At 31.9% G+C, this 26,784-nt stretch overlaps 1 protein-coding gene across 1 annotated transcript in view; it reads left to right on the top strand.

Moving 5' to 3' along the window:
* The first annotated feature begins 3,852 nt into the window (after positions 1–3,852).
* LOC115888288 (vigilin) overlaps positions 3,853–26,784 on the top strand; it is a 40,423-nt gene continuing 17,491 nt past the window's right edge. Inside the window, exons 1-8 of the mRNA XM_030907963.1 lie at positions 3,853–3,916; positions 3,974–4,044; positions 4,836–5,061; positions 14,236–14,443; positions 16,846–17,338; positions 20,233–20,537; positions 23,967–24,276; positions 25,997–26,224. Of these exons, the coding sequence (XP_030763823.1) occupies positions 4,877–5,061; positions 14,236–14,443; positions 16,846–17,338; positions 20,233–20,537; positions 23,967–24,276; positions 25,997–26,224 (1,729 nt within the window). The 5' untranslated portion in view covers positions 3,853–3,916; positions 3,974–4,044; positions 4,836–4,876. The remainder of the gene's footprint in view (positions 3,917–3,973; positions 4,045–4,835; positions 5,062–14,235; positions 14,444–16,845; positions 17,339–20,232; positions 20,538–23,966; positions 24,277–25,996; positions 26,225–26,784) is intronic.

The raw sequence follows: 26,784 nt of genomic DNA, 5'->3' as shown, positions 1-26,784 counted from the left end.
ATTCAAGGATCCCCACCCTAGAGTGCTTTTTCCGCTCACCATGCATGAATACATGGATAGCATAAGCTCCTTCCTTAGTCTTCTTATGGTCTTCTTATTCAAAGGTCGATTATTAGGTAAATATAGGAGGTACCGCACAAAGTTAAATACAAAAGTTATAGAATTTTTAAATATCTACTAGCGAATAAATCTAAGTATACAAGGTAGGTCTTAAAGTCATGGCACATTAAAGGTTCATTTTTTAAATAGAAAAAAACCCCTGTATATATTGCATATTTCAATTCTTCCTTCAATTCTGAGGAACCTCAAACTGTGTGTGAACACAAATGAACCAACCGTTTCCGTGTTATTGACTTTTTAAAATATCACTTAAACAATTTGATTAGTTTCGATATGTTCGGTTTCATTTAACGATGCCATTTTGCCGAAACTGTGACTCTGTGTTGTAACGGGGTTTTAAAGGCCTATTAGGTACTATAGTAAATTTAAGTATACAGGGTCGGTCATAAAGTTGTGGCACATCAAACTTTTTTTTTAAATGAAACCCCCTGTATATTATTGCATATATCAATTATTCTTAATTCAATTTTAAGCAATAATCGTAATACACAATGTACATAACTTGAAAAATAGAAATGTTAAACGAAAATTTTGTAATGGAGGTAGTTTTTACCCTTCTTATATTTTTTCTTGATTTTTGCGAAAATAAAATATTAAAGCACTTAGCAAAACATAGACACCCAAAATCTCATACAAATCGGAATAACGGTTCTTAAAATATCTGAAAAAATGTGTTTATATTTTTAAACTTTGAAGCCCTCTAGCAAACAAACGAAGCACTTTTGTATAGAGGTAAATTGTGCCCAATAATCTTATTTCAAAACCTTATTTTGATTCTAAAAATATGTAGGAATATTGGAACACCCTGTATATTTATAAGTTAGAATATCGATGTTTTATATAAATGACCATCACTACTTTTAAATTCTCTGGACAATGCAATGTTGCCGTTTTTTGGGAATGGCCATGTATCAGAGATATGGAAGTGGGAGAATGAGCTTCGACGAGTGCGCATCCAAATTTTTGTCGACGGCAAGATGGCAGACATCTTCCAGGTCTCGCTGTCACTTCCCCTCTTTAATTGACATCTGTTTGTTTTGTTTTTTTTTCGTTCGTGTTGTTATCTAGTTAAAATTTATTATCTCAATCAGAGTCTCAATTATTCTAAACACTAATTCAAAAAGGCTTATTGTATATTGTCATAGTCATTCTAAGAAAGCTAATACGCCGGGAAAAATGATTAGTTTTCATGTGTAAGTTTATACAACGTAATCGTGTTTACAGATGATCCAAAACTGTTTATTTTTAGTTTTCCTAAAGGCGATTTGTAAAAATCGTGATTGTAATTGGGAATGGTCAAAAATAAGTGTATGATGTGGCCATTTAAAGAGGATGTTTTTATTACGTGTGGAGGAAGAAGATACTTGGAATCAATGTTCATGCTTCTGTAAAACAGTGCACTCTTATAGTGTCCATGAAAGCACAAGTTCAAGTGTACCAGGAATATGTCAAATAAGATTGGTCCTTACTTGACAAGAAGATTATTTGGAGGAAAAGATAACATAAGATAGGGTATTTTAATCGAACAGCGAAAATTTAACATTTTTATTGTAAAGTTTGTTGTAGGTAGTTGTAGTTTTGTGCTAAATATTTCTAACATTAGCAGCAGCAGTGTTCAGAGTGTCAAGAGGAGGAGAATTCAGTTAATTAGATTTATGCACAGTTACAGGTATGAAGGCTTTTTCAAACATAGTATCAAGTTCTATAGTCAACATTTTTAGTATTCCTACAACTGTAAAAACAAGGAACATTGGACTGAAAAAATGGCAAGATTTATATATATATAGGAAGAAAGGGTATTATGCCAATAGGAAAATTAAATCTGTAGGCAGAAGTTTCTTATTTAAAAACTGTTATGGGGCATATATTAATTTGTATCTGTGCCACAAATCACTGAGAAAAATCATATATAATATTCATAATTGTTAACGAGATGATATTTAAAGAGTGTTAAAAATGAGACTATTAGTCATGAAGCTTACAATGTTACTTTGTTTCAATATTACACTTTTATTCTTGTAAAATCTATGATGAAGTTCAAAAGCATTTTGCAATGGCCTTAAATTGTGAGTTGTGAGCCAGGATTTATAGTAAAGGTATTTGATGCAATGAAACTTAATCGGTACCTTCCAGTATGTATTTTAGTAAGGGGATTGTCAATCCCATGTTTTTAAATAGATAAAATACAGGCCAAAGTTGACAATATTACAGTTGAGAAGAAACTATTTTATCTTAAAAAAAAATTTCTTAAAATTCTGAGATCATATAATCTAATTTTCTTAATAATAAATTAGGTATATGTACATACAGAATTTTGTTATGGACAAATAAGGATCGACAAGCTTCTTTTGTGCAAAAAATAAATGATTTTTTCTAGTATTACGACAAACCATAATGTGTTTTACAAACTTACCGGTAACAGTTTTTGTTTATAATAAAATATTTAGGAATAATTTGGGTTGTTTATCAATATATTAATGACTTGAATTTTGACAAATCGAATTTGTATCAAAATAATTTTACGAAATATAAAATTGATGTTCTATTACAAGATTGAGTTTTTATTGTCGACAAAAACCAGGATAAATACTAATAATAATACCCTTAATAAAATCAATGATGTTTATGTATTATGAAAATATTTGTTAGAGGACATGTTATGTAACAGTTTTTGAAACATAATTTGAAGGGACGAATAAAAAAAATAAAACAAAAACATATTTTTTCTAGGTTTATATTAAAAATACAAGGTAGATAATCATCAAAAATAATTATGAACCAAATGTTTTTTATGAATATACAACTTGAACAAAAAGTTGTTTAGAACAATTTTTACCAAATTTGCAAAAATTTTAAATTGAAACGCGTAATTCAGTACAAGTAAACATGAAATATTGTAAATACTTATTTAATATCATTTCGAGTGTTTTACGACGAAAAGGTCATCTGTCCGTAGCGTCTTTGTCAGAATATTCGTATATTTAGTGTATTATATACCAATATTGTACGCAGTTTTGAAACTGATAATTAAATAAATCATATTAATGTTAACTAACCATAATAAATGATCGAATTTCACTAAATTTAAATTACCCCCCGTATGGTTGAAAACAGCAAATTGATATTTGATTACTTATAGATTACCACCTATAATACAAAATGACAGGAAGACCTGGAATATGGCGCCCAACTTGATTAGACCTTCTGCGCATGTTGACGCTCATTCTCTATCCCTTCTATTTCTCTGCCATGTATCCGTATCAAGGATCCGTATCATAATCCATATTAATTTTATTTAATTTTATTGAACAGATTTACAAAATCATAGCATTAATAGTAAAAGGGTAATAAGAAGTAAAAAATGCCACTTTAAACAGTGATACAAACTCAGTAATAACAATTGTAATAACTGATTTGTGTTTTATTTAATTTTGTAAATTATCTATCTTTTGGAATGTAGCGACATCTCTCAAAGACAACTTAGTACTATGTAAATCAACTACCTAACAAACCGTTACTTTTTGAAAGTACTTACGTATTCTTAGTTAAAACAAACCAATTGAAATCTTATTTAGTTTATTGGTAGGTATATATTTTAAAATTAAAATAAAATATAAAATAAAATGTAAAAGGCAAAAAGAGAAATCTATGATGTTGGTATCCTTTTATTCGGTAACAACAGAGGACACCACAGTCGAGAAAAATATAGATATTTTTGACGTTTGCGCCTGTGGTAGGTGACGTTTACAGAAGGATTTGGATATTTTACTAAAATTCATTTTCCAATTGTCATTGGGTATGTTTAAAACGTGCTTTTGTTTTTCATAGTTTTTATTTCCATATTATTTTCCAGATAACCACAAGAAGCTGGATAATCTCTAGATCCCAGTTTTCTTAGGACGGATTTACTGTTTTTACAGTACAGTAAGTGTTTTTCTTTTATTTGAACGTTTTAATTTTGCAGTTCATAATGTGACACGTCGACCACTATCATATTGGTTTAATATAATATTTTCTATTATCTAATTATTTCCAATATAATTGCCTTAACGAGTGAGATTTAATAATAATACCAACCCGTGTTTATAGTGTTTTCCAGTGGAGATCTAATAAAAATTGTCATTTTTAAATGTTCCAACTATAGGTACTTTTCCATATGCTAATAGAAATATTGGAATTTTAAAAAACTATTTATTATTTAATAATTTCTATGGATAAAGGTAATATGTGTCTTTTATATTGCACTGTTTCATTGATTAATGTTATATAGATTTTTAATTTTTGTTGGTCATTCTAACTTATTTTGTTTCAAATCAGGGTTTAAATATCTACCTAAATATGTACATTCCTCAATAATAGTTCATGTTCTGATAATTTAAATATTATTTAACTACTTATTTATTCAAAAGTTTTGCATTATTTGCCCTGTTATTAACTAAACATATTTGTTGACATCTACCTTAGTAGGGAATTATTAAATATCTGATAATTTTGTTAATTTTAAATTAGTAAATAATAGATCAGAATAAACTACATATATAATCATAATACAATATTCAGTTATGTTCACATTAAATTTTGTGTACGAACTTATTAATTCTTTAATGAAAATTAAATTATTAATAAATATTTGATTTTGAATATGTTAAGTCTGAACTAATATTTTTTGTCAAGTTTTAGTGGCAGTTCATCATATATCATTTATAAATTTTCAGTGTTGCTGTAACGACTTGGCGCGAATCAGGACATTCTCAACATGCAGCAACCAGTGAACGAAGAGGGCGCAGCCTATTACGAGGCACCAGCTAAAAGTTACGACGACCTCTTTCCAGCCTTACCTGAGTCATGTTTACCGCAACAGACCAACAATGCCACTCCTCAATGGGGCAATATTAACAATAAGATGAGAGTGAGCTCTTCAGTCATTACACAAGTTTTCAGGTAAGTTTTTTTTAATTTGTAAAATTAAAAACAGTTTTTAATTTGTAAAAGTATGGTTGAATAGATATAAATATTGTAAAATTCAAAATTGCTGTAAAATTAAAATGTAAAAAAGTGAATCTGCATGGTATTGAAAAGACAGAAAGAGTTTCAAAAAGAAACATACAAAGTTGTTTTTCTTCCAATACTAATATTTGCCAAAGTAATTTAGATAAGTTTAATTTTACTGATAACCTTAAGATTAGAGTATTTTTAAAGTTGTAGAGAAAAAATATAGTCATGCATTTATTCTTGCAATTTAGCAATTTTTGAGCAAAATTTAAGAAAGTTGACAACTTGATAATAAATATTTTATGAAATCTGTTTCATTATTAATACTGAGTGCTTTGTGGAATGAAACATTTGTTATGAAAAATTATATTTGACCTTTTTTTTACTTTTAAAACTCAAAATCTATGTGATTTTTCAAAATTGATTGGGTAAACAGATACATTTTTTTATGGCATTAGGATCTAAGCAAATTTTGATATTTAAAAATTTTGCAAAAACTATTAATGCCAAATTATGATGCAAGCTAGAGTGAAGGTTGGCATACCTATTGCCAAAGTCTTCTCATTCACTTGCTACAGTTAAATATACAAATGTGTAGTAAAATATAACGTTTTGTTAATAACCTGATACTTATACAGGATGGGGCACCTCATTCGCCTCAGTTGATTATACGAAAACGGAAAGATGTAGAAACAAAATATTTTATGGGTATATGTGGTGAGGCAATGTGCACAATTTAAAATTATTTTGAAATATACAGTTTCAGAATTAAGATCCATACTAAAGTTATATTTTTTCTTATGGAACACACCCGGTATTTTATTTCATTTTTGGATTCTTGGGCATAAAATAAGGCATTTATTATAAGGGTTTAATATGTTTAAATGCTTTGGTTTTTGAGATATTTAAAGATATTTAAATATATGCATACTATAATATAAAAGTTTATCAACTTTTATATTTACTTTTCAGAGTTAATTCTTGTGCTCACTTTGAAGTCAGAGAAATGAACTTTACTAAAAAACTTTATTGCTTCCTTAAATATATACAGGGGTATCAAAAATTGCTGGTCTATTTTAAATATTTATTTTACATAAAAACTTCGTTATTTCAAATGCAACACTATGTATTTTTTTAAATAAGTCGAAGCAGATTTAAATGCTCTTTCAAACTATATTAGGGTTTCCTATACCTATCTGGTTCAGATTTTAAATAAAAAGCGATTTTTCAATAAAATGGCAATCAAGATGGCTGGTGTTGCCATGGCAATATGCTAGTGACAGTAGTAGCTGATTTTCAAAATCGACATTAGTTTATGGACTTTATTTAAATTTATAACAGTTTACTTTTATTTAATTTTCCTACCAATAGTTTAATAAGTAAAGTATTTATTATTTTATCAAGAAAAATGAAGAAATTCGTTCTTTTGATTTATATTATGATGACTTGTAGATATATTGGATTTTCTATAAAAGAACTTCTATAAAAGACAGGTTTCTGCCTAATAGGTTTTTCATTTACCACACTATCAGCTCTGCGAAATAGAAAAAACAGTTTTTTTTTCAAAGGGACGCTTGTCAAAAAAATTCCTATTTGGATATCTTTGAGCATAAACTCTTCAGGCCACATAAAACATGTGTCCTCATAAAATGTTTGTGTGTTCTCACAATATAAAATTACTAGTAACATATCCATTCCTCCAGCCAACAGATACTGCTTCATTTTTCTTGATAAAATTATAAATACTTACTTATTAACCTTATTATAGGTAAATTAAATAAAAATAACCTGTTATATAAATTTAAATAAAGTCCATAAACTAATGTCGATTTTGAAAATAGCTACTAAGTGTCTCTAGAAAATTGCCATGGCGACACCAGCCGTCTTGATTGCAATTTTATTGAAAAATCGCTTTTTATTGAAAATCTGAGCCAGGTAACCCTAATATAGTTTGAAAGAGCATTTAAATCTGCTTCGACTTATTTAAAAAAATACATAGTGCTGCATTTGAAATAACAAAGTTTTTATGTAAAATAAATATTTAAAATAGACCACCAATTTTTGATACCCCTGTATACATTTACAAGCAATCAATTTTTTTAGTAAAGTTTATTTATCTGGCTTGAAACTCAGCACAAAAATTAATTCTGAAAAGTAATGTACAAGGTGTTTGCAAACTTTTTTATTATAGCATGCATATTTAAATATCTTTAAATATCTCAAAAACCAAAGCTTTTAAACATATTAAACCCTTATTTTTTACTTTGGTTTAGATCTTAGTTTTGACGCACCCTGTACATTTCAAAATAATTTTAAATTATGCACATTGACTTCCCACATATACCCATAAAAAATTTTGTTTCTACATCTTTCCATTTTCGTATAATCAACCGAGGCGAATGAGGTGCGCCACCCTGTATATCTGTTACGGTTAAGGTCCGATGTCCGGTTAATCACGAGAATAACACACAACAAAACGACCAAAAACATAACCAAACCCAAACCCATTAACCTGTTAATGTCCACATTAACCGGACATCAGACTTTAACCGTAACATATCCATATAAAACTTTAATCAGTTATACAGGATGTAATTAGTGTTACAGATACATGGGGAATGATAATATTCTTCACAGTAAAAACATATTTTAAACATACAGCCAGAGTTCATGCCTTATTAATGTAAAATTTGATATTTCTTTTTTTTCAACATTTTCAATAAATTTAGCATTATTACTCTTTTTTTTTCAATTCATGTAAGATATTAGTATATTAGTAAGTCATGACATAATATTATTATACAGTTATTACCAGAAAAGGCAACAAGTGGAGTTTTTTCTAAACAGAAACCCGGAAGACAACCCGGTTCTCAAATTTAAGCAAAATATTTTTTTTGGAAATTTTCAAAGTAAAATAACTCGGTTATTTTGGACTTATTTGGAAAACGGAAAAGAGAAAATATGTTTCTTTTGTCGAGATCTACCAGTCCTTAGACATTTGCGCATATTTAACACACACCTTGTATATAATTGAATTTCCTAAAAGAAGTGTATAGTCCAGCAAGAAAAGATACAATGAATATGATTAATACTAAAAATAATCTGATATTCAATGGATTTCATCTGTCATGGATATTGAAAAAGATATAATTGTGTAGAAGAATTTGTTTATTCGTATATGCTAGTTATAAAAATTAATCGAGTACTCGAGTTTCAAGCGATTACAATAACCGAGCGATCGCTCGAGCGAAATGTCGCTCGTATTTAAAAATACGGTTTTTCGCCCGTTGCTTGTTGTAAGTACTCGTTAACGCCAAGCGCCAAGCAGTAAGTTGCGTGCGCAGGGCACATATTCTTTCGGTGATGAATGGCAAATGGCAAGTAGCAAGCGGCGAGAGATTCGCTTGATCGCTTGATTTAGGATTTAGTTTATTTCAAAGCATTGTCGATGTAGGTCGTAAAATTTTACGCTAGATACGGATAAATATATACTAAGGGCTGGCAAAGGTTAGTCTTGGGTCGAGATTTCCGTATGTAAGAAGAGTACAATGCGTTTATAATGTACTGAACAAAGAGAGGACAGTAAACACGTTGCCAAACGTATGAAATAAACCGAGAAACTGTGCACATCGCTAAGAGACGTGGAAGGGGATATAGCAGATTTGTCGCAGTTGACCGGCCGACCCAATCAATATCTCTGTCAGTAGGACTTATAGTTCTAGGGAAAGGTGTACGTCATGCGTTCAGCTTCACGATTTAATTACGTCTCGTGATACTTAATTTGTTTATTTATTAACGAGTCGTTGTAATTTTCCCTATAGCTTGAATAATTTTCCCTATAGCTTGAATTTTTTTAAGTGCAAGCTAGAAACACTTGCATTTTTGGTAAAAATAAGTGGAATTGAGTGGGTGTTCGATAGTGGTTGCGCTGTTAGAACTCTGAATTCAAAAATCGATATCTCGAAATCTATTAGAAATAATAGATTGTAGTTTTTTCAAGAACTTTGTTAATATGTATTTCTGCTGTATTTTCTTTGTAGACAGTATGTGAAAATCTTTATCAATAAGAAAATTACACGATTGCTGAAAATTGCTATGCTCTAAAAGTAAATGGATGGATTGTTTACAATTTTTGAATGGAAAAAACAACCTTAACGAATTTTTCTTATGTAAACATATTGTAAAATATACGATCTTGAAAATAAAAAAAAGTTTCAATATCTAAAGTGGTTCTTGAGTTATGGCCTGTTATGTATTAAAAAGTTAAGTTTTTAAATTATCGCGATTACTGATGTTTTCTCGTTATAAAAAAATGACACCCTAACGATATCCTTATAATTCCATTTCAGATGCTCAGAAACATGTCTAATGATTTTATCTAGTTATCTCTTGAAAAAGTCTTTTAAAAATAAGCGGTTTGCGATCGTGATTTTACTTTACTTGATAGGGAAAGGCGTATCGGCAACGCCGCAACAGCACACCGTCGCGCGTCGCGTCGGTCGGTCGCATTTCTCTCACTCCGACTTAATAAGATCCCTATGCGATTTACTTCCACACATGTAAATGCCGACCCAAAAGTAATTGTTGCCAGCACGGTATATGGGGTCGTATAAATATGCTACCTGTAATGTACGTAGAAAATTCTCTCGGCTTTTTATCGAGTATGTCACATTAAAATCAGATTTCCATTTATTTCATTCTAGGATCGCTTGTGTTCGTCGCTCGTAACTCGTCACTTGCATCGCTCGTTCATAATCGAGCGATGTCGGTTATTTCAATAATCGAGTACTCGAGCGAATTTTCGCTCGAGTTACCCCATCACTATTAAAAATGTTCACGTATATTTCTAAAAATACTACTTTAATTGAATACAATTTTCGTCTATACAATATACAATACGTAGTAGTTCTATTTCAACATAATATTCAGACACCCTGTATATTATGTAAAATTATATGGTGATTGCCTTTGTTTGAAATTGACTTGCCAATTTGTATTTGTAATCCATTATATTCTCATAACTTTTATAATTAATTTATGATTCACAATTGACGAATTTTAATTCCTTTTAAAAAATAAATACGAGTAGGATACACTCACTAATCTTATATATGTAAATTGCAGTGACAGCTGGAAAACTAGGTTTCTTCAATCTTTGGTCAATATCTCAATATCTTAGTAATAGGGCAATTAGTTTGGCATCACTGAATATTCAATCAACAATAATAGTTCTAACGAAATCCATTTAGAAACTGACACGCATTTTTAAAATATTCTGTTTAATATACAGGGCCATTCAAACCTATTTTTACGATAAATTGTATTTTTTATGTTGAAGGTTCTAATATATTTTTTGGTCATTCGATTTGCCATGAGTTGCTGAGTAGTTAATTCTTATTTAGAGATCGACTGATCTGTTTTTTTGTTTGTCGCCGAGGCCTTAAAAAATCAAATCAGTCGATCTACGAGGCTAGCGACAACGAGATACCTATTCTGAAGCGCTAGTCTCAAACCTTGTTGCACTATGTTTGTACCAATGACATTTAGATGCTATTGGTTTGTACCCTAATTACTACGCCACGTATCAAAGGGCATTTAACCTTTCCAAACAATACGGTAAGTTCAGCAATTTTACGATTTTGTTTCTTCCATTTTCTGTGAGCAAATAAATTCTCGTTCATTTATTTGAATATAATGTGTGCTGCTGAAGAGGTTTTTCTATAATTTGATAAACGTATGGTTAAGTATACCGGGTGCGTCTCAAAAGTGGCTCACCCCTATAATTTTTTAATTTTTTCAGATAAAACTACGAGATTTGGTATGTTAGTATATGACATAAATTGAGATTGATTGACGTATTCAATTGTTTTCGGTCACTTCCGGTTTCACCGGAAATGCCTACAACTTTTGATTTTTAAATGGCACCCTCGGTATTTTTTTACTTTATTCTATAGAAAATAACATTCTGAATAGTGACATATCATATGTCAATTTTGACATTTTTGCATATGGTTTATTTGAAATTATACCTTGCGGTTTGTAACGAAAATTTGACTCGAAGTACCAAGTGTGTGGTATCAAATTATTCGTAAAAAATGCTTTTTCCAATTATGCTTATGAGCCTCGTTCCATTTGAAAAAATTGAGATATGATTAAAAATACGATTTGAGCATTTTCTAACTGGCCATGACAAGACACTAAAAACATTAGACGATCAAATCTATTTTTCCAAGGCTCCTTGATTGAGAATTAGTTTTGACATAGCCATGGCACTCTAGATTGAATTTTAAAATACAATTTTTTATTAAGCGAGAATGTCAAAAGTTGACATATGATATGTCATTCTATTCAGAAAATCCATTTTCTATCGAATAAAATAAAAAAATACCGAGGGTGCCATTTAAAAATTAAAAGTTGTAATCATTTCCGGTGAAACAGGAAGTGATCAAAAACAACTGAATACGTCAATCAATCCTAATTTATGTCATATATTAACATACTAAATCTCGTTTTTTTATTTGAAAAAATAAAAAAGTTATAGGTGTGAGCCATTTTTGAGACGCACTCGGTAGTTTAGGCACAGGTACCCGTTGTTGATTTTCTATTTTGATTGGTATGATTAATTTATTTTATAAGAATTTTTATGTTATACGACATTTTATCACTTAAAACTTCTTCCTGGGAGGGGTAATTACCCCCATTACCCCTCCCGTATATGCGCCCCTGATACTAGTATTTAAAGGGCTAAATAAAAATATAGAAACTTCTTTCAATGCACAGTAGTGAACGTAACGTCTACAGGGTCCAGCAATAGTGCGTCGGGCATCTGTAGCTCCTAGAATAAAAAAACTTGGGAATTTTGTAACAAACCTAAAGTATGTACTAGGATGTATTTCAGGAAAACATTTTAACCTCTATAGGGTGGCTGAAAGAAGCGTGAGTGGGTCGGGATGATTTTTTTTAAATGGAACACCCTGTATATTATTGCATTTTTGGCTTCCGTTCAGATCAATTTATATAATCCTAAGACATGAGTAAACATATTTCGATAATTTAAGAGATATTAATAAGTAACTAAAAATTATATATTTTTCAGTCTTTCTTAAGAAAATTATTAATAATACAAGAACTGTCCTGAAATGAAAACTATATTAGGTATTTACTTTAGATGGTCTGTACTTACTTTGCTATAAATATGGAACTCGTAAATCATACAGGATGTTCAAAATTCTACTAATATTCTATTCTCAAGCTTTCTAAAATATAAAATAATTTTTCTCTGTTTTTTTAAATGGAACACCCTGTATATTATTTTTTTTCAATAGATGGAGAATTAAAAAATGAACATTTTTTGTATTTGGAGTATTTCAAAATTTTTAACGGTTCCGGAGATATTCCCGGTTTTATATTTCATATGGCATTTTCCACAGTAAATTTTTATCAAAGCTACCCAATGATTTTTGTCTCGTATTTTAACATTGAAAGCGCTATATGAAATAATACTGCGTGTATCTGCAAAATTATTCGGCTTCTCGGTGATTAGTAGCCTCTTTAGTGATGTTTTCTCCCTATTGCAACCAGCTTAGGTGTCGTTTTGTAGACTGTTGCCTTGCAATCCGCTCGCTACTACTTCGTCCAGTATCGCCTCTTTCTAGAGCCGTTTGCTAGTCGGTGGCCAGTGCAACCTCTGGGCCCAGCAATAGCCGCAAAGCTGGTGATTTCTGCTTGCCTCTCGGTGTTGGACGGCTTTCCATCCTGGCTTTTTTCCATCCTTGCCGAAGCAGAGGTGAGGTTTTCGCTCACTCTCTTGCCTTTTGGTGGAAATATTCCAGACTGTTCCTTGGTTGTTTTAAGGTTGTTTCTCACTATACCTTTCATATCAGCTCCCTTCCGTTTCCTTTCCGTTTACATAAAATATTATATCGTAACTGAATAGGTCTTGAAAAGACTAGAAAGTTCTTACATTATTTGTACCAGCTCTGTTAACATTTTGCTGATATTTATTTATTCTTTCACCTCTTATTTAAATCTATTACCTTTAGATAGATAGAAATTAAAAATTAGATTTTTAGATAGAAAAAAAATGAAAGAAAGAAAAAGATAGAAATTTTTAAAATAAAACTTTCGTAATGATATAAATTGTACCATAAATAGTATGGAACTGATACGGAACGGAAGCTTACGTATAGCGTCAATACAATAAAAAATACGGAATGGATATGGAATGGAAATGGAAGGTATAGTGAGAATCAACCTTTACTCTTCTCTTTTTCGAGGAAGCAGTTCGATGTATCTCCGTACTTCTGCTCCGCTGAGATCTCAGCGGGTCGTCTAGCGCCGGTAGCTTGTGTAGCCTGTTGGGTCTCGAGGTAAGCTTTCGACCCTTATAAGCTCCCGAGCTTGTGCTCCACTGCCACTGCCACTTGTGTAGGGTGTTGGACCCTTGGAACTTGCACTGTTAATGTAAATGTAAATACAGTGGGGTGCCCCATGGTGCCCCAAGGTTGAGACCATTAAATGCTCTTTTATTTAGCCACGCATCTCTTTAACTTGGCCCCGCCATCGTAGAATTTAGATTTTTGGTGAGGTTGTCTCCTCTTGGTTTGGGCGGTTCAGCTAAGACACGTACATCCTCTGCCCGTGAAACATAACCACAGACAGTAATTGGTGCCTGGTATGACGGATAGGGTAGTCCCATCTGGCATCGTTATACATCTTGATGCAATTCCCTGGCTACGACTGTCCCATTCCTCCAACGACAAGGTCTTGTATCTCCTAAGGGAAGAAGTCTTGTGGTAATGATTGCAAATAAAAAATTCTTTAAGAAATCCTACAACAAATATTACTTTTCAACTATTGCAATAATTTAAAACTGTGCAAGTGATTTAGAATAACTCTCAGAAAAAAGTTGTGATTTTTTAGAGAAAATCGTAGAGGAAAAAATAAGGACAAATGTTTATAATAACCCGGTTTATATTTAAACCTTCTATTAATTTTGTTCTCTCTAATCATTATTAAAATGAACACACTCAATATAGTTTCATAGACTTAAATGTCAGAAAAAAATGCAAATTTGTACTAGAACCATTGGTAATCGGATTTTAATTTATGTTATTGTTCCAGAGTACCATTCGAAGAACGCAAACTCGATGGGGGATCAAAGTTTGGAGAAGGCGAATCCGTTCAGACGTGCGGCAATATCATGAAGGAGACTGGCGCTCACATCGAAATATCCCACGCCAGAGACCAATCTCTAACGTTTCTCGTGACTGGAAAGAAAAACGAAGTTCTCGAAGCAAGACGCAAAATACTGACGCATTTCCAAACACAGGTTTGTACTCTAGTATTGAAAAATCGTAAATGTTTACGTTGAAAAATGTCGTTTTCACCGATAACAGTCAAAACTTAATAAATTTACAAGAGAAAAACTAAAAAAAAATGACGTCGATAACGAATTAACAATCTGTTAAATTATTTCGATTCATAATTTATTATAGTATCGGCCCCCGACAATCACTAATCTTAATATTTCGTATTAATTTATTGCCAACTATTTTAATCAGTTGTGGATTGCTCCATAACTGCAGGGTAGCGCTTCTCTTGTATAGAAATGGAATTTTATAAGTAGTCGACAGTAGTAGATGGAGTTTTGTAAACGCTGTCTTAACTAGGTAAATCAGAAGAATTTAAGCACACTGCATTTACCAATCAATAGATTTATATCAATTCTCCTTGCTGTAGGATAAGTTTCCATTTTCGGTAAATTTCTGATTTTTTTTTCATTTCAACTGACAGAATTATAACTAGTTGTTCAAATCGAACTAATTTGACAGTTATGTTGAAGTAACGTCAGGCATATCACAATAATAAGGGTCTACTGACACTAAATCATAAAAATGAAAATATCTAGGAAAATCTTTGTCTGAGTGGTAGGCAATCTCAATAGTATTTTGAAGAGAGATGAAATCTCCATTGAATATCGGAATAACATACTGGGTGTTCCATTTGAAATAATAGAGTAGCCAGTTTAAAAGTGATCAATGTTCAATATTAATTTTGTCTCAACCTGTATAACTTTTCGGACAAAGTTTTAATTTGGTTTAAAGTACAATGGTCATTTCAACAACATATTAGCATATATCGGATAAATATTAATTTAGATAGCTTTTATTCAAGTTGAAATTTTTTCTTCATTTTTAGAGAATGTTAAATATGTCGGAGACCTTAGATTTTAGTCATATGCTTTTTCTAACGAAACCTACCTTTATTTTTTTCCTAGAATCCGAAAATCCATTAATATACATATAGGGTGTTCCATTACAAAAAACACAACTTTGATGTGTAAATTTTTTTGGAGACACCCTGTAGAACTCTGATCTCCATATGTTGCGAAAAGGCGTGAAAGTGACAACATTTCGTTTTAATACACAAACTGTCGTTCTTCTTGGAGCCTCCTCGTAGTATGGGAGGCGCCACCCTGTACAGGCTGTCCCTTTTTCGTCTATTTCATAGGGCTTCTCGTTGATAAGTAGAGATACAAAGATGGGGTTTTCACATCACTGTAATACTATTTGATGACTAAAAAATGGTACACACAGAGATGGTACAAAAAAACTAAAGATAGCACACACAGATTTGTCCTAGCCCTTTTGGTTTCTGAAATACAGGGCGAATTTGAAAAAGTTGAATTTTTCGACCCCCTTCGTATCTCGGTTATCCTATAACTTATCGAAAAGCCTAAAAATTGAGTCCCATAGAGTTTTTCACGCGGAACTCAGTGGTGTAACTAGATTTTTGCTGGAAGCTATCATCTCTTGAAATATGACCCAAACTTATGTTTGTTTTTTTTAAATAGAATACCCTGTATATTATTTTTTATTTGTCTTGTTTGATTTGTTAAGTAGTTTAGAAAACACGACGGAAAGCAAAATTATCTTAAATTAAATAAAATAAAATAATACTCTTTTAAACTAGGTTGATTTACTCTTATGTTAAAAAGTTAAATATTGTATTTTCTACCTTATTTATGAAAATAAGTATAGGGTAAGTATATTTTTAGAAGGCTCATAATAAGACAAATAGAATTAAAAAAAATATATACAGGGTGTCCCATTTAAAAAACATGAGTTTGAGTCAAATTTCGAAAATGACAGCTCCCAGAATAAAACTAGTTATATGGATATTGGACTAGTCACTGGATTCACTGGACTAGTCACTGGATTATGCGTGAAAAATTGAACGGGACTCAATTTTGACATTTTCGATAAGTTATTAGATAACCAAGATTTGAATGGGGTCGAAAAAATGCTACATTTTCAAATTCGCCCTGTATTTCAGGAATTAAGAACGCTATGAAAAATTTGTGCTCTAGAACATCAGCATTTTTAGTTTCATAAAAAAAGCAGCAAAGCCGTGTGAAAATTACATCTTTGTATATCTACTCATAAACGAGAAACTCCATAAAGCACACAAAAATGGGACATTCTATGCATCCATTTTCAGCAATATAAGGTTTTTTGTCATTTTTAACCATAAGTCATCGTTTCTCACTCAGACGCAAAAATAACTGATGGTGGCGCATTTTTCAGTCAAATATTTATTTAGAGATCATATATTTGTTTTTTTTTTTTAAATAAATATGCAGAAATATGCTAATGCACACAACAACCTAACCTAACCTAACCTAACCACATGATACTGGGGTAATTATTCATTTATATTTATATTTTTTAGGCCCATAAGAGCATCCCAATCCCCAAAGAGCACCACAAGTGGATTTTGGGCAAGAAAGGCGAACGTTTGCGCGAATTGGAAAAGAACACGGCCACCAAAATATCCGTGCCTAACATGAACGACGAATCGGACGTCATCACCATTACCGGGCCTAAGGAAGGAATAGAGAAGGCCGAGCACGAGATCAGAGTGACGTCGGACCAGCAGTCGAAAAAAGCCTCCGAACGACTAAACATTCCGAAAATCTACCACCCGTTCATCGTGGGAGCGTTCAACGAATCGCTGAACCGGCTGATCAGCGAGACCGGTGCCAAGATCAACGTGCCGCCGCAGTCCGTCATGAAGGACGAGATATTTATTGCTGGCGATAAAGAGGGCGTGGCGGCCGCCAAGGCCAAGATCGAGGAGGTGTACAAGTTGATGGAGAAGAAATGCGCGACGGTGTCGGTGGAAGTGCCGAAAACCCAGCACAAATACGTCATTGGGCCTAAACGTAAGTTTTTATTTTGATATTGTTGGGATCATTATTTTAGATAAATATTCTTTAGATACTTCTAAAAATTACTGTGGGCAGTGATGGGCGGTAGGTAAATACCCAATAGGTATAATAAAGAAATTTGGGTATAGTAAACGCCACGAATGTTTGGGAGTGATTCATCGGCCGCTACCATGTGAACTAATCTGTTCAAGGTCACATAAAACTTAATTCCAGTGCCGTGGTGTTTCAAGTCATATAATAATCAATATATAATCTGTTGTAATTTGTTGTTTTAAGTGTCAAAGTCTTGTCAAAATATATATTTGGTTATAAATATAAAATGGAATGCCCCATTGGTCGCACTGCAAGCACACCAATGGACTGACGCACAAAAACGAATCAATCAAAGAAACGCGATATAGTATCGTCTTTGTCAATCACGCTAACATTTTAGAATAAGTAGGAGGAGCGCAGGCAGATGATTAAGCTTGATTTTCATGCATCCGTTGTCCGACGATACGTTGATACGATATTAATTTCATTGGTTGAATTTAAAGGCTTCGATTGGTTAACCGTTTCTAACCAACCGAAGTCTTTAAATTCAACCAATAAAATTAATATCGTATCATCGGTTCGTTGGACAACGGATGCATGAAAATCAAACTTTAGACTGGGCCTTTAAAAACCTACGTCTGCGGTAAAAATTTACGTTTTTAATGTAAAAATAATAGCGCGCGTGTCGATTCTAACTTCATCAAGCGATGAATCACTCCCAAACATTCGTGGCGTTTACTATATATACCTGGGGCGCTATTCTGTATAATCGTCGGTATCGGTAAGTTACCGACAGCTATCGGTACGTACGGCCAATGAGCGTCGTGTTGATTGTTGTTGTCATAGTTACCGATCGGCCCTATGGCAGATATCGCAAATTTGTACCGACGACTCTCGGTATCTCTACCGTGAAGTTAACAAGGGCACGGTAGAGATACCGATTTTCGTCGGTACAAATTTGCGATATCTGCCATAGGACCGATCGGTAACAATGACAACAACAATTAACACATTTTTACTATATACAAATACGTATCGAGAGCTGTCGTAACTTACCGATACCGACGATTTTACAGAATAGCGCCCCTGGTTTATACCAAAAAAATTTAGAAGGTGTAGGGTATATGCATCTTGAGAGAATATTTCCTTGGGGAACCCCCTTGTAAAATTTGATTATTCACCTAATCTAAATTAAACTGTCTACATTGGCTGTATTTTCGATACTAGTAAGCTATTGGGGTGGGGTAAGATGGAGTAAGGTGGTGTGAGATAAGTAAGATAACAATAAAATGTTAAAATTTGTTATAGTGATTATTAAATTAACAAAATAAGCATAGTTGAGTATATACCAGGTATACACGGTGCTACAGATTCAGGGTACGAGCATTGGTATCTCAGTAACCATAATAGATACGAACTTGGTTAAATTGGAGGAAAGTTTTGGTTTGGGATATTCACCAAGATGCAATTAAGAAACTTTTAAAAATTTCAAGGATTTCTGAATTTTGGAAAAAAAACGGATTTTTTAGAAAATCAATTTTATTTTTTCCTGTCGTTACTTTTTAGAAAATCAAAAAAACTAATTGCACATTCTCATAGCCACTTTATTACGACGATCTGAGAGTATTTTTAGATTTTCAAATTAGTTGATAATTCGTGAGATACAGAGGGCAACATATTTTTTTTAATACTTTTTGTTACCATACTCCTCCGAAACGGCTTAACCTATTTTGATGAAAAAAATTAATAAATTTTGAATTAACGTTCAGGTTTATTTTTGATTGATGCCCTCTAACGGACAAACAAAGCACTTTTGTATAAAGGTAAATTATGTGAAATTAACTTATTTTGAATCAAACAATACGTAGTTGTTCTATGTCCACGGCATATTGGAAGTCACTCTATATTTTGTAGATCTGCTTTGGAAAAATAAATTCTCCATAAAAATTCTTCTCAAAAACTATGCGATGTGGCGTTTTTTACAAGAGACAAAAATGTAGTATATACTAGAGGGACCATTTTACGAAAAGAAAATCTGTCGTTGGTGGAGTTGGAAAATATTTATACTAAAATGTATGTAGGATTGGGGGTAGTTTTTACCCTTCCCGTACTTTTTCTTGATTTTTGTGAAAATGAAATGTTAAAACACTTAGCAAAACATACACACCCAAAATCTCATTCAAATCAGAATAACGGTTCTCAAAATATCTGAAAAAATGTGTTTACTTTATTAATGTTTGATGCCCTCTAGCGGACAAACAAAGCACTTTTGTATAGAGGTAAATTGTGTCCAATGGAATTATTTTGATTCCAAAAATACGTAGTAGTTTTATGTCCACGGAATATTGGGACACCCTGTATATCGCTGCAGATCTTCTCGAAAAATTGATTCTAGAATTCTGTCCTATTTCTTTTGTCTCTCGAAATTTCTGTTGATTGGCAAACTCGCTTTTCTCCTTCTTTGTCCGCTTCCCGACAGATGTCGCCATACTTTGACAGTATTTATCCAAATTCGAAGAACCCTGTATTTACCCATTGGGTATATGCCGGATCCAAAAACATCGGGTATTTATCCCAATTTCAATTTTTTTTTATCCCGTGTACAAAATAAAATAGTTATTCTTTGTAAACACCGCTGCGTTAATTCAACGGAGACCAACTTGTCAGGGATGTTTGACTAATAAAATAAATTTGCCTACAAAATAAAATGCTTAACGTTAACCAAACCAAACAAAAAATACACAAAGAAAAAACTATTTAAAATATCTAAATACAACTATTCAAGAACACTTTAGTTTTTTCAATAGTTACGTCTTTTAAAACCGTTGACGTTTTATTTTGATTTTTTTATTAAGGTGCGACAATAGCCGAAATCCTTCAAAACACCGGCGTAAGCGTCGAGATGCCATCTAGCGATTCTCCAACAGGTACGATCACTTTGAGGGGACCCCAAGATAAGCTAGGTCAAGCCCTTAGCGCCGTTTACGAAAAGGCCAACTCTGTGCGCTCTAGCGACGTAGCTGCGCCATCCTGGTTGCATAAGTACATTATCGGCAAGAAAGGACAAAGAATCAAGGAAATCACGCAAAACTTGCCAAAAGTACATGTCGAATTTACCGACAAAGAGGACAGGATTAAGATTGAGGGACCACCAGAAGAGGTATTAGAAAATTTTATTTTATGAAATAATGATTCTAAATAATTTTTTTTATCTAAATAATACTTCATAGGGAATCATCGTCTATCAATATTTTTTTTAATGAAAATAAGTTGGCATAGGAAAAAACAGACTGGACTTAATTCAAGTTAATTAAATTGAAAATATTTAAATTTCTTGGGGCTAGTGATGTATATCCAAATAGCATTTTTGGACATATTTTAGGTAATGTTTCTAATAATCGTGTCTGTTTCTTGACGCAAAATGGAAACGGTATGCCACAAATAGGAAACATTTTCGAAACCTATATATTTTATATGGCTTTATTACGTGTGTTTCCAATGTGGTAGCACTAGCCGTTTCCTGAAATGTTTCGATGCGGAATCAAAATTTTTAGAGGAAATGTTTCAAAACATTTTCTGCAATTTGTGTCCAAGATGTTCCCGTTTTCAGTAGCCACTGTTTCTAAATGTGAAGAAACAAAATACCAAACTAAAATAGTCTATGTCTTTGTGTGGATTTGAAAATGAAAACAACCATCATGTCGACCTACGCCATAATTTTATTGTCTTAAGATCTTTGGTTTCTAGGTTTTCTCGCACAAAAAATGTTTGGCAAAAGCAAATTCATCGTTTAAGTTAATAATGTACTTTCATATTTTAATGCTCTTAAAGAGCAACTCTTTCTATATAACATTATTTATTGCTACAAAATATTTTTGTTTCAAATATAGCTTTTTATTTTTATTTCTATATCATGGCTCCGAAAATAAAAATATATAAATCAATGTAAGTAGAATGCGTTCTTATGAGTTTAAAAGCTCAACAGCCGATAAAAACATATTTTTAGTTAAAAACGCTACCATTAGCCAACATGGCGGAATTTTAATTCTTTATTTTATAAAATTGACATGGAGTCGGACACAAATCATCTACATTATATTATATTTGTGCCTAAAAAGAGAGAAACTCGTTTTTTGAAAAAGAATTGACAATAAATGGAAACCTGGTTTCCAATATGTTTCGATTAAGCACTATCTGTGTAGAAATTTCGAACTAGTCACCCGCCAACAACGCCAATTAAAACTTCTGGTCAAATTAATTAAAACATTTTTATTTACTTATTATAACACTATTAAAACATAAAAACATGTATTCCATTGTGGAAAAAAAACAGAAAAAAACGTTTGCTGGTAACATTTTTTTTCGGTCTCCTGTTGGGTATGGGTAGTGGTTGTTATTACATTTATTCCTAAAACAAATCATCTCTGTAATACGTATAATAAATATTTATAAAATCGCATAAGAAAAATATCTGTATTTGTAGTATTCCTCCTGCATTTTTAATTATAGTACTATAAAAACTTGAAGAATGCTTAATTGCAAAAACTGCAGAACAAAATCCAAACAATAAAGTAAGGTTATGTTCTCATATTTGACAGAATATGAAATAAATTATGGAAACTTTTCAGGCACAAAACGTGTACGAAATCTGTAAATGTGAGCCACATATGTTTCTTAAAATTTTCGAAAAATTTCTGACATTAAGATCTTTATTGTTATTAGCGATGGGAACTATCGAATGAATTAGACTATCGAATGGTTACTGAATGAATGATTTCAACTATCGAATGGTTTTATTCGAATAAAATCATTCATTCATTTGTATACTAAAGCATATGTGACAACCTCGCCCTGCGACTAAATGGTTATCGTTGAGCCACGACTATCGAATGCTTTTGATAAATGAAATTTAGTATTCGTTTGATTTTGTGTGCGTCAGTGCATTATTAGTTCTTCAAATTTTTATACCTTCACCTTATAAATACTGTGCTATTTTTGCGTTTATTAAAATATTTAAAATACTAAAATAGTAGTTTTTAATTGACGATTGTGTGCGTTTGCAGGTGTCAAAATTTTTCCGAAAATTTGTGTGATTTTCCGTAGCCCGATCTTTCAATTATTTTATTTTATATGGTATATATGGTCTATTTTTTAATGGGAAATTTTGAGAAGTAGCAATTTTTAAGAGAGATGAGATGAACTTGAAGTTTTACCCGTGCCAATTTAAAAATAACGATGTTTGTATTTTGTTTATGCTAATTCTCTTACATGCAGTGTTTTGCGAAGAAATATTTCATTTATTTTTTAAAGTAAATGCCAGTAAAAGTAAATATTATTTTTAAATAATAATATAAAGTACCTAATATAAATAATTTTGATTTCTAATTTTTCATTTATATTTTCCTTCCATTACACTGCATGCTTAGAAAATTAATAAATGTTTATATTTCATGATTTTAAAGTTTGTTGTTAATATAACAAATTAGTTCTGTAATTATTATTATTTAATAAACCAACGATGCCAAAAAATTTAAAGACTATATTATTTTTAAATAGGATCTAATATAAATAATTTTGACATCTAATTTGTTGTTTATATTTTGCTACTACGTAAAAAAAACGTTTATATTAAATTATTTTAAATTTTGTTGTTAATAGGTATAACAAATTATTACTGTTATTATTATTTTTATTAAACCAGTCTTTGTTTAAAAACATTAAAAATCATTTTCCTATATCCAAAATATTTTATTATCTAACCTAACCTAACCTAACCTAACAACAGAATATTAATAAAAAAATGCAAAATATATAGACATACTATCCCTAACTAACTAAAGCCAAACCAATATATGGCAACAGCGCCCTTCATAATGTATTTTCTGTGTAAATACTAGCACCTCAATAAAAAAAATAATGTGTCCTTATCTTTATATGACTCCGCAAAAAATCAAAGATGCCGGCTTCTTTCTAGCATTGCCACCGACCGCTGTCGAATTTCTCGGAAAGAAACCTACGTCGCCGGGCGACAACTAAAATCCAGTTAATATTTTATATAATCATATCCTGACGAATAATGAATTTCATAAATGAATGAATTTTATAAATGAATGGTTTTTGCTGCCGAATTACTAGAATACATTATTTCAAGGCAGATGACGCATCTATTCGATAATTTTTATTCGAATAGTTTTCAACGAATGTTTTTTTACTAGCTATCGAATTATTCGAATGAATTGCAACTATCGAATGTTTCGATAGTATTCATTCGATAGTTCCCACTACTAATTGTTATAGCTTATGTAGCGAAACCACATTTTGGTAAAATATTTTGAAACAAAAAGCGATTTATGTTACGAAACATATGTATCAGAAATGTGACGAAACTGTTTCGCAATGTTTCTCTGCAGATATTTTGTTTCGATTTTGTGTCTAAAAATGCTACTTGGGATAAAATGGCAGCGATCTTCATTTCATAGCCATCGCTGACGCGGTTTTTTTTTTCGATCATATTGTATTTCCACAATGAAAACTACTCTGTTTAGTATTGAACAGTGTTACAGTGTTTACGTAAATATTTGTTTTGTAGGTTGAAAAGGCACAGGAACAAATAGAAGCTATCGCTAACGACCTAATTCAGACCATGTCTTTTGTGGAGCTGCAAGTAGATAACAAGCTTTTCAAGCATATCATTGGCAAAAGTGGAAGCAATGTCAATAAACTGAAAGACGATTTTAACGTAGCCATCAATATTGACGAAAGTGGATTGGTCCGCATAGAAGGAAACAGAGACGATGTCGAAAAGACGAAGTTCGAATTGGAGCAGAGAATATTCAAATTAGAAAACGAAAAAGAAAGAGATGTTATCATAGAGCAACGGCACTTCAGAAATATTATTGGTAATTATCGCAACTATATTCTGTTTCTCTTATGTCCTCTACTTTTAAGTTTCATTCTGAACCTCGAAATTAGTGGAATAAATTTCTGGTTTCAGTTATTCCTTCTACCTAAGAGTTTACGATTTACAATCATTCGCAATCTATAAAAAATATAATAGGTCAGTAAGCGAGGATAAAAATAGGGTATTACCTCCGAATTCTTGACGTGATCACGTCATAGATTGACGTGAAATTTTAACAGTGAATAGAGATATATGTAAGATGTAAGAAACAAAAGTTACATAGTAGCGATGTGTGCTTTCACCCTGGGGGTGAGTGCCACCCCTTCTCGGGGCTGAAAAATAAATCACCCATTTTAATTGTAAAAATCAAGAAAGGGAAGAATTCTAAGCAAAAAAATGTTCTGTAACATTTTTTCAGAAATTTGATATTTTCCGAGTTATTTAGGATTGAAAATGTTAATTTTTCATCTAAAAACTGCATATTTTTCTGCCATTTTTTTTTAAATAACTCGGAAACCTTGCGTTTTATCGCAAAACTCATATAAAGCAAAAATGAAGCTTTTGGAATAACAATTCAATTCATTTTTTGTTGATTACCGTCGGTGTAATAATAGCCGAGTTATCACTCTGTAAAGGTGATTTTTTCTTTTTCGAAAATTAAATTGCAACCTTTTACCCTAAACTAATCTTAAAAGAACACATTTTTCGTGTTCGAAAGAAAAAAAAAGTGTTTGAAAAGACCTTTTAAATGTTTTTTTAAAATGTCTTTTCAAGTTCGTAGCTCAAAAACTCGCGGAGTTATGATAAAAATAAAATGGTCACCTTTTTTTCGGAAAATAAATTACAATATCTATGACTAAAATCATAAAAATAAAAACTATCAATTTGTAGGAAATTACACGGGCTACAAATTAACCTCTATAGTTGAACAGTCTTGAACTTTTCATTTTTACAAGGTTTTTGGGTTTTAAGGGCTCAAAGAAGGTGGTCCATACACGCAAGTCAAACTAGAAAAACGTAATATCTAGGAAATAAAGAGATCTACAGAAAAATTGAAAGAGAGCAAAAATATTGCAAAAAAAGATGTTTACTTTTACTCTGTTAATTTTTTTACATATCTTGCTTAGTTTTTGAGATATGCCAAAAAATTAAAATTTACCCAAAAATAAAAAAATCATTATTTTCGACTTTTTTCCAAATTTAGGCATTCTGAACCGCTCGAACTTGCAGAGTCCATTGTTAGTACCTACCCCAGGGTGAAAGCACACATCGCTGCTATATAACTTTTGTTTCTTACATATATCTCTATTCACTGTTAAAATTTCACGTCAATCGGTGTTCAGAATTCGGACCCTAAAACCCTGGCATACTGGCTTATAATTAAAATTTGTAGCATATATATCCTAGCAACAGTTTGTGCTAGTTAGTTGTATCCTTAGATCCGCTTATAAAACAAACTTTTGATTACTGACCACAATTTTTCTTGACGGAAAATTACATTACTCGCAAATTTTGAAGTCTTAGAGGAAAAAGTTAAAAGTTTGTTAACTTTGTCTACTAATTTAAAATTCCTGCCACTAATTTTGACGTTCTGAATGCTTACAGGAATAAACTTCTACCCTAATTGAAACCACTTATTTATTCCACTAATTTGGAGGTCCTGAATGAAGCTTAAAACACTCTGGTTTATTTACATATTTTTTTAAAATGAATTCCAGGTACCAAGGGAGAGACTATTAGGGAAATCAAGAATCAGTTTAATCAAGTTCAAATTACTTTCCCTAATCCTGGAGAAAGAAATGACATTGTTAAAGTCAGAGGACCAAAAGAAGATGTTGACAAATGTGTGAGACATTTGGAGAAGAAGGTTAAGGAGCTAAACGAATCTTCATATCAAATCCAAGTACCAATTTATAAGCAGTTCCACAAATTTATTATTGGAAAAGGTATGTTAACTGATTTTTTATTGTTTTATCACAATCTACTTAGGTTCTAGTTTTATTAATTCTGAAATTCTTTATTCGTTTACTGGCATAGCGTATTTAATATTTTTTTTCTACGGTAACCACAGTCGAAAGTATACAGATTATTCTATCTGGTGATGGGATAACTCGAGCGAAAATTCGCTCGAGTACTCGATTATTGAAATAATCGTCATAGCTCGATTATGAACGAGCGATGCAAGTGACGAGTTACGAGCGACGAACGCAAGCGATCTTAGAATGAAATAAATTGAAATCCAATTTTAATGTGACATACTCGATAAAAAGCCGAGTGAATTTTCTACATACATTGCAGATAGCAAATAATTTATACGACGTTATCCGTTGCGTATCTGGGTGACAAAATTTTACGACCGAATATGTGCTCAGCGCACGCAACTTACTGCTTGGCGTTACGAGTACAACAAGCGACGGGCGAAAAACCGTATTTTTAAATACGAGCGATCGCTTGATTATTGAAATCGCTTGAAACTCGAGTACTCGATTATTGAAATTAATCGGTT

The sequence above is a fragment of the Sitophilus oryzae genome, unplaced genomic scaffold (assembly GCF_002938485.1).
Source record: "Sitophilus oryzae breed Bouriz unplaced genomic scaffold, Soryzae_2.0 scaffold_693_pilon_pilon, whole genome shotgun sequence".
Lineage (NCBI taxonomy): Eukaryota > Metazoa > Arthropoda > Insecta > Coleoptera > Curculionidae > Sitophilus > Sitophilus oryzae.
The sequence above is the reverse complement of the archived record's forward strand: the minus strand, read 5'-3'. Positions and strand labels throughout refer to the sequence as shown.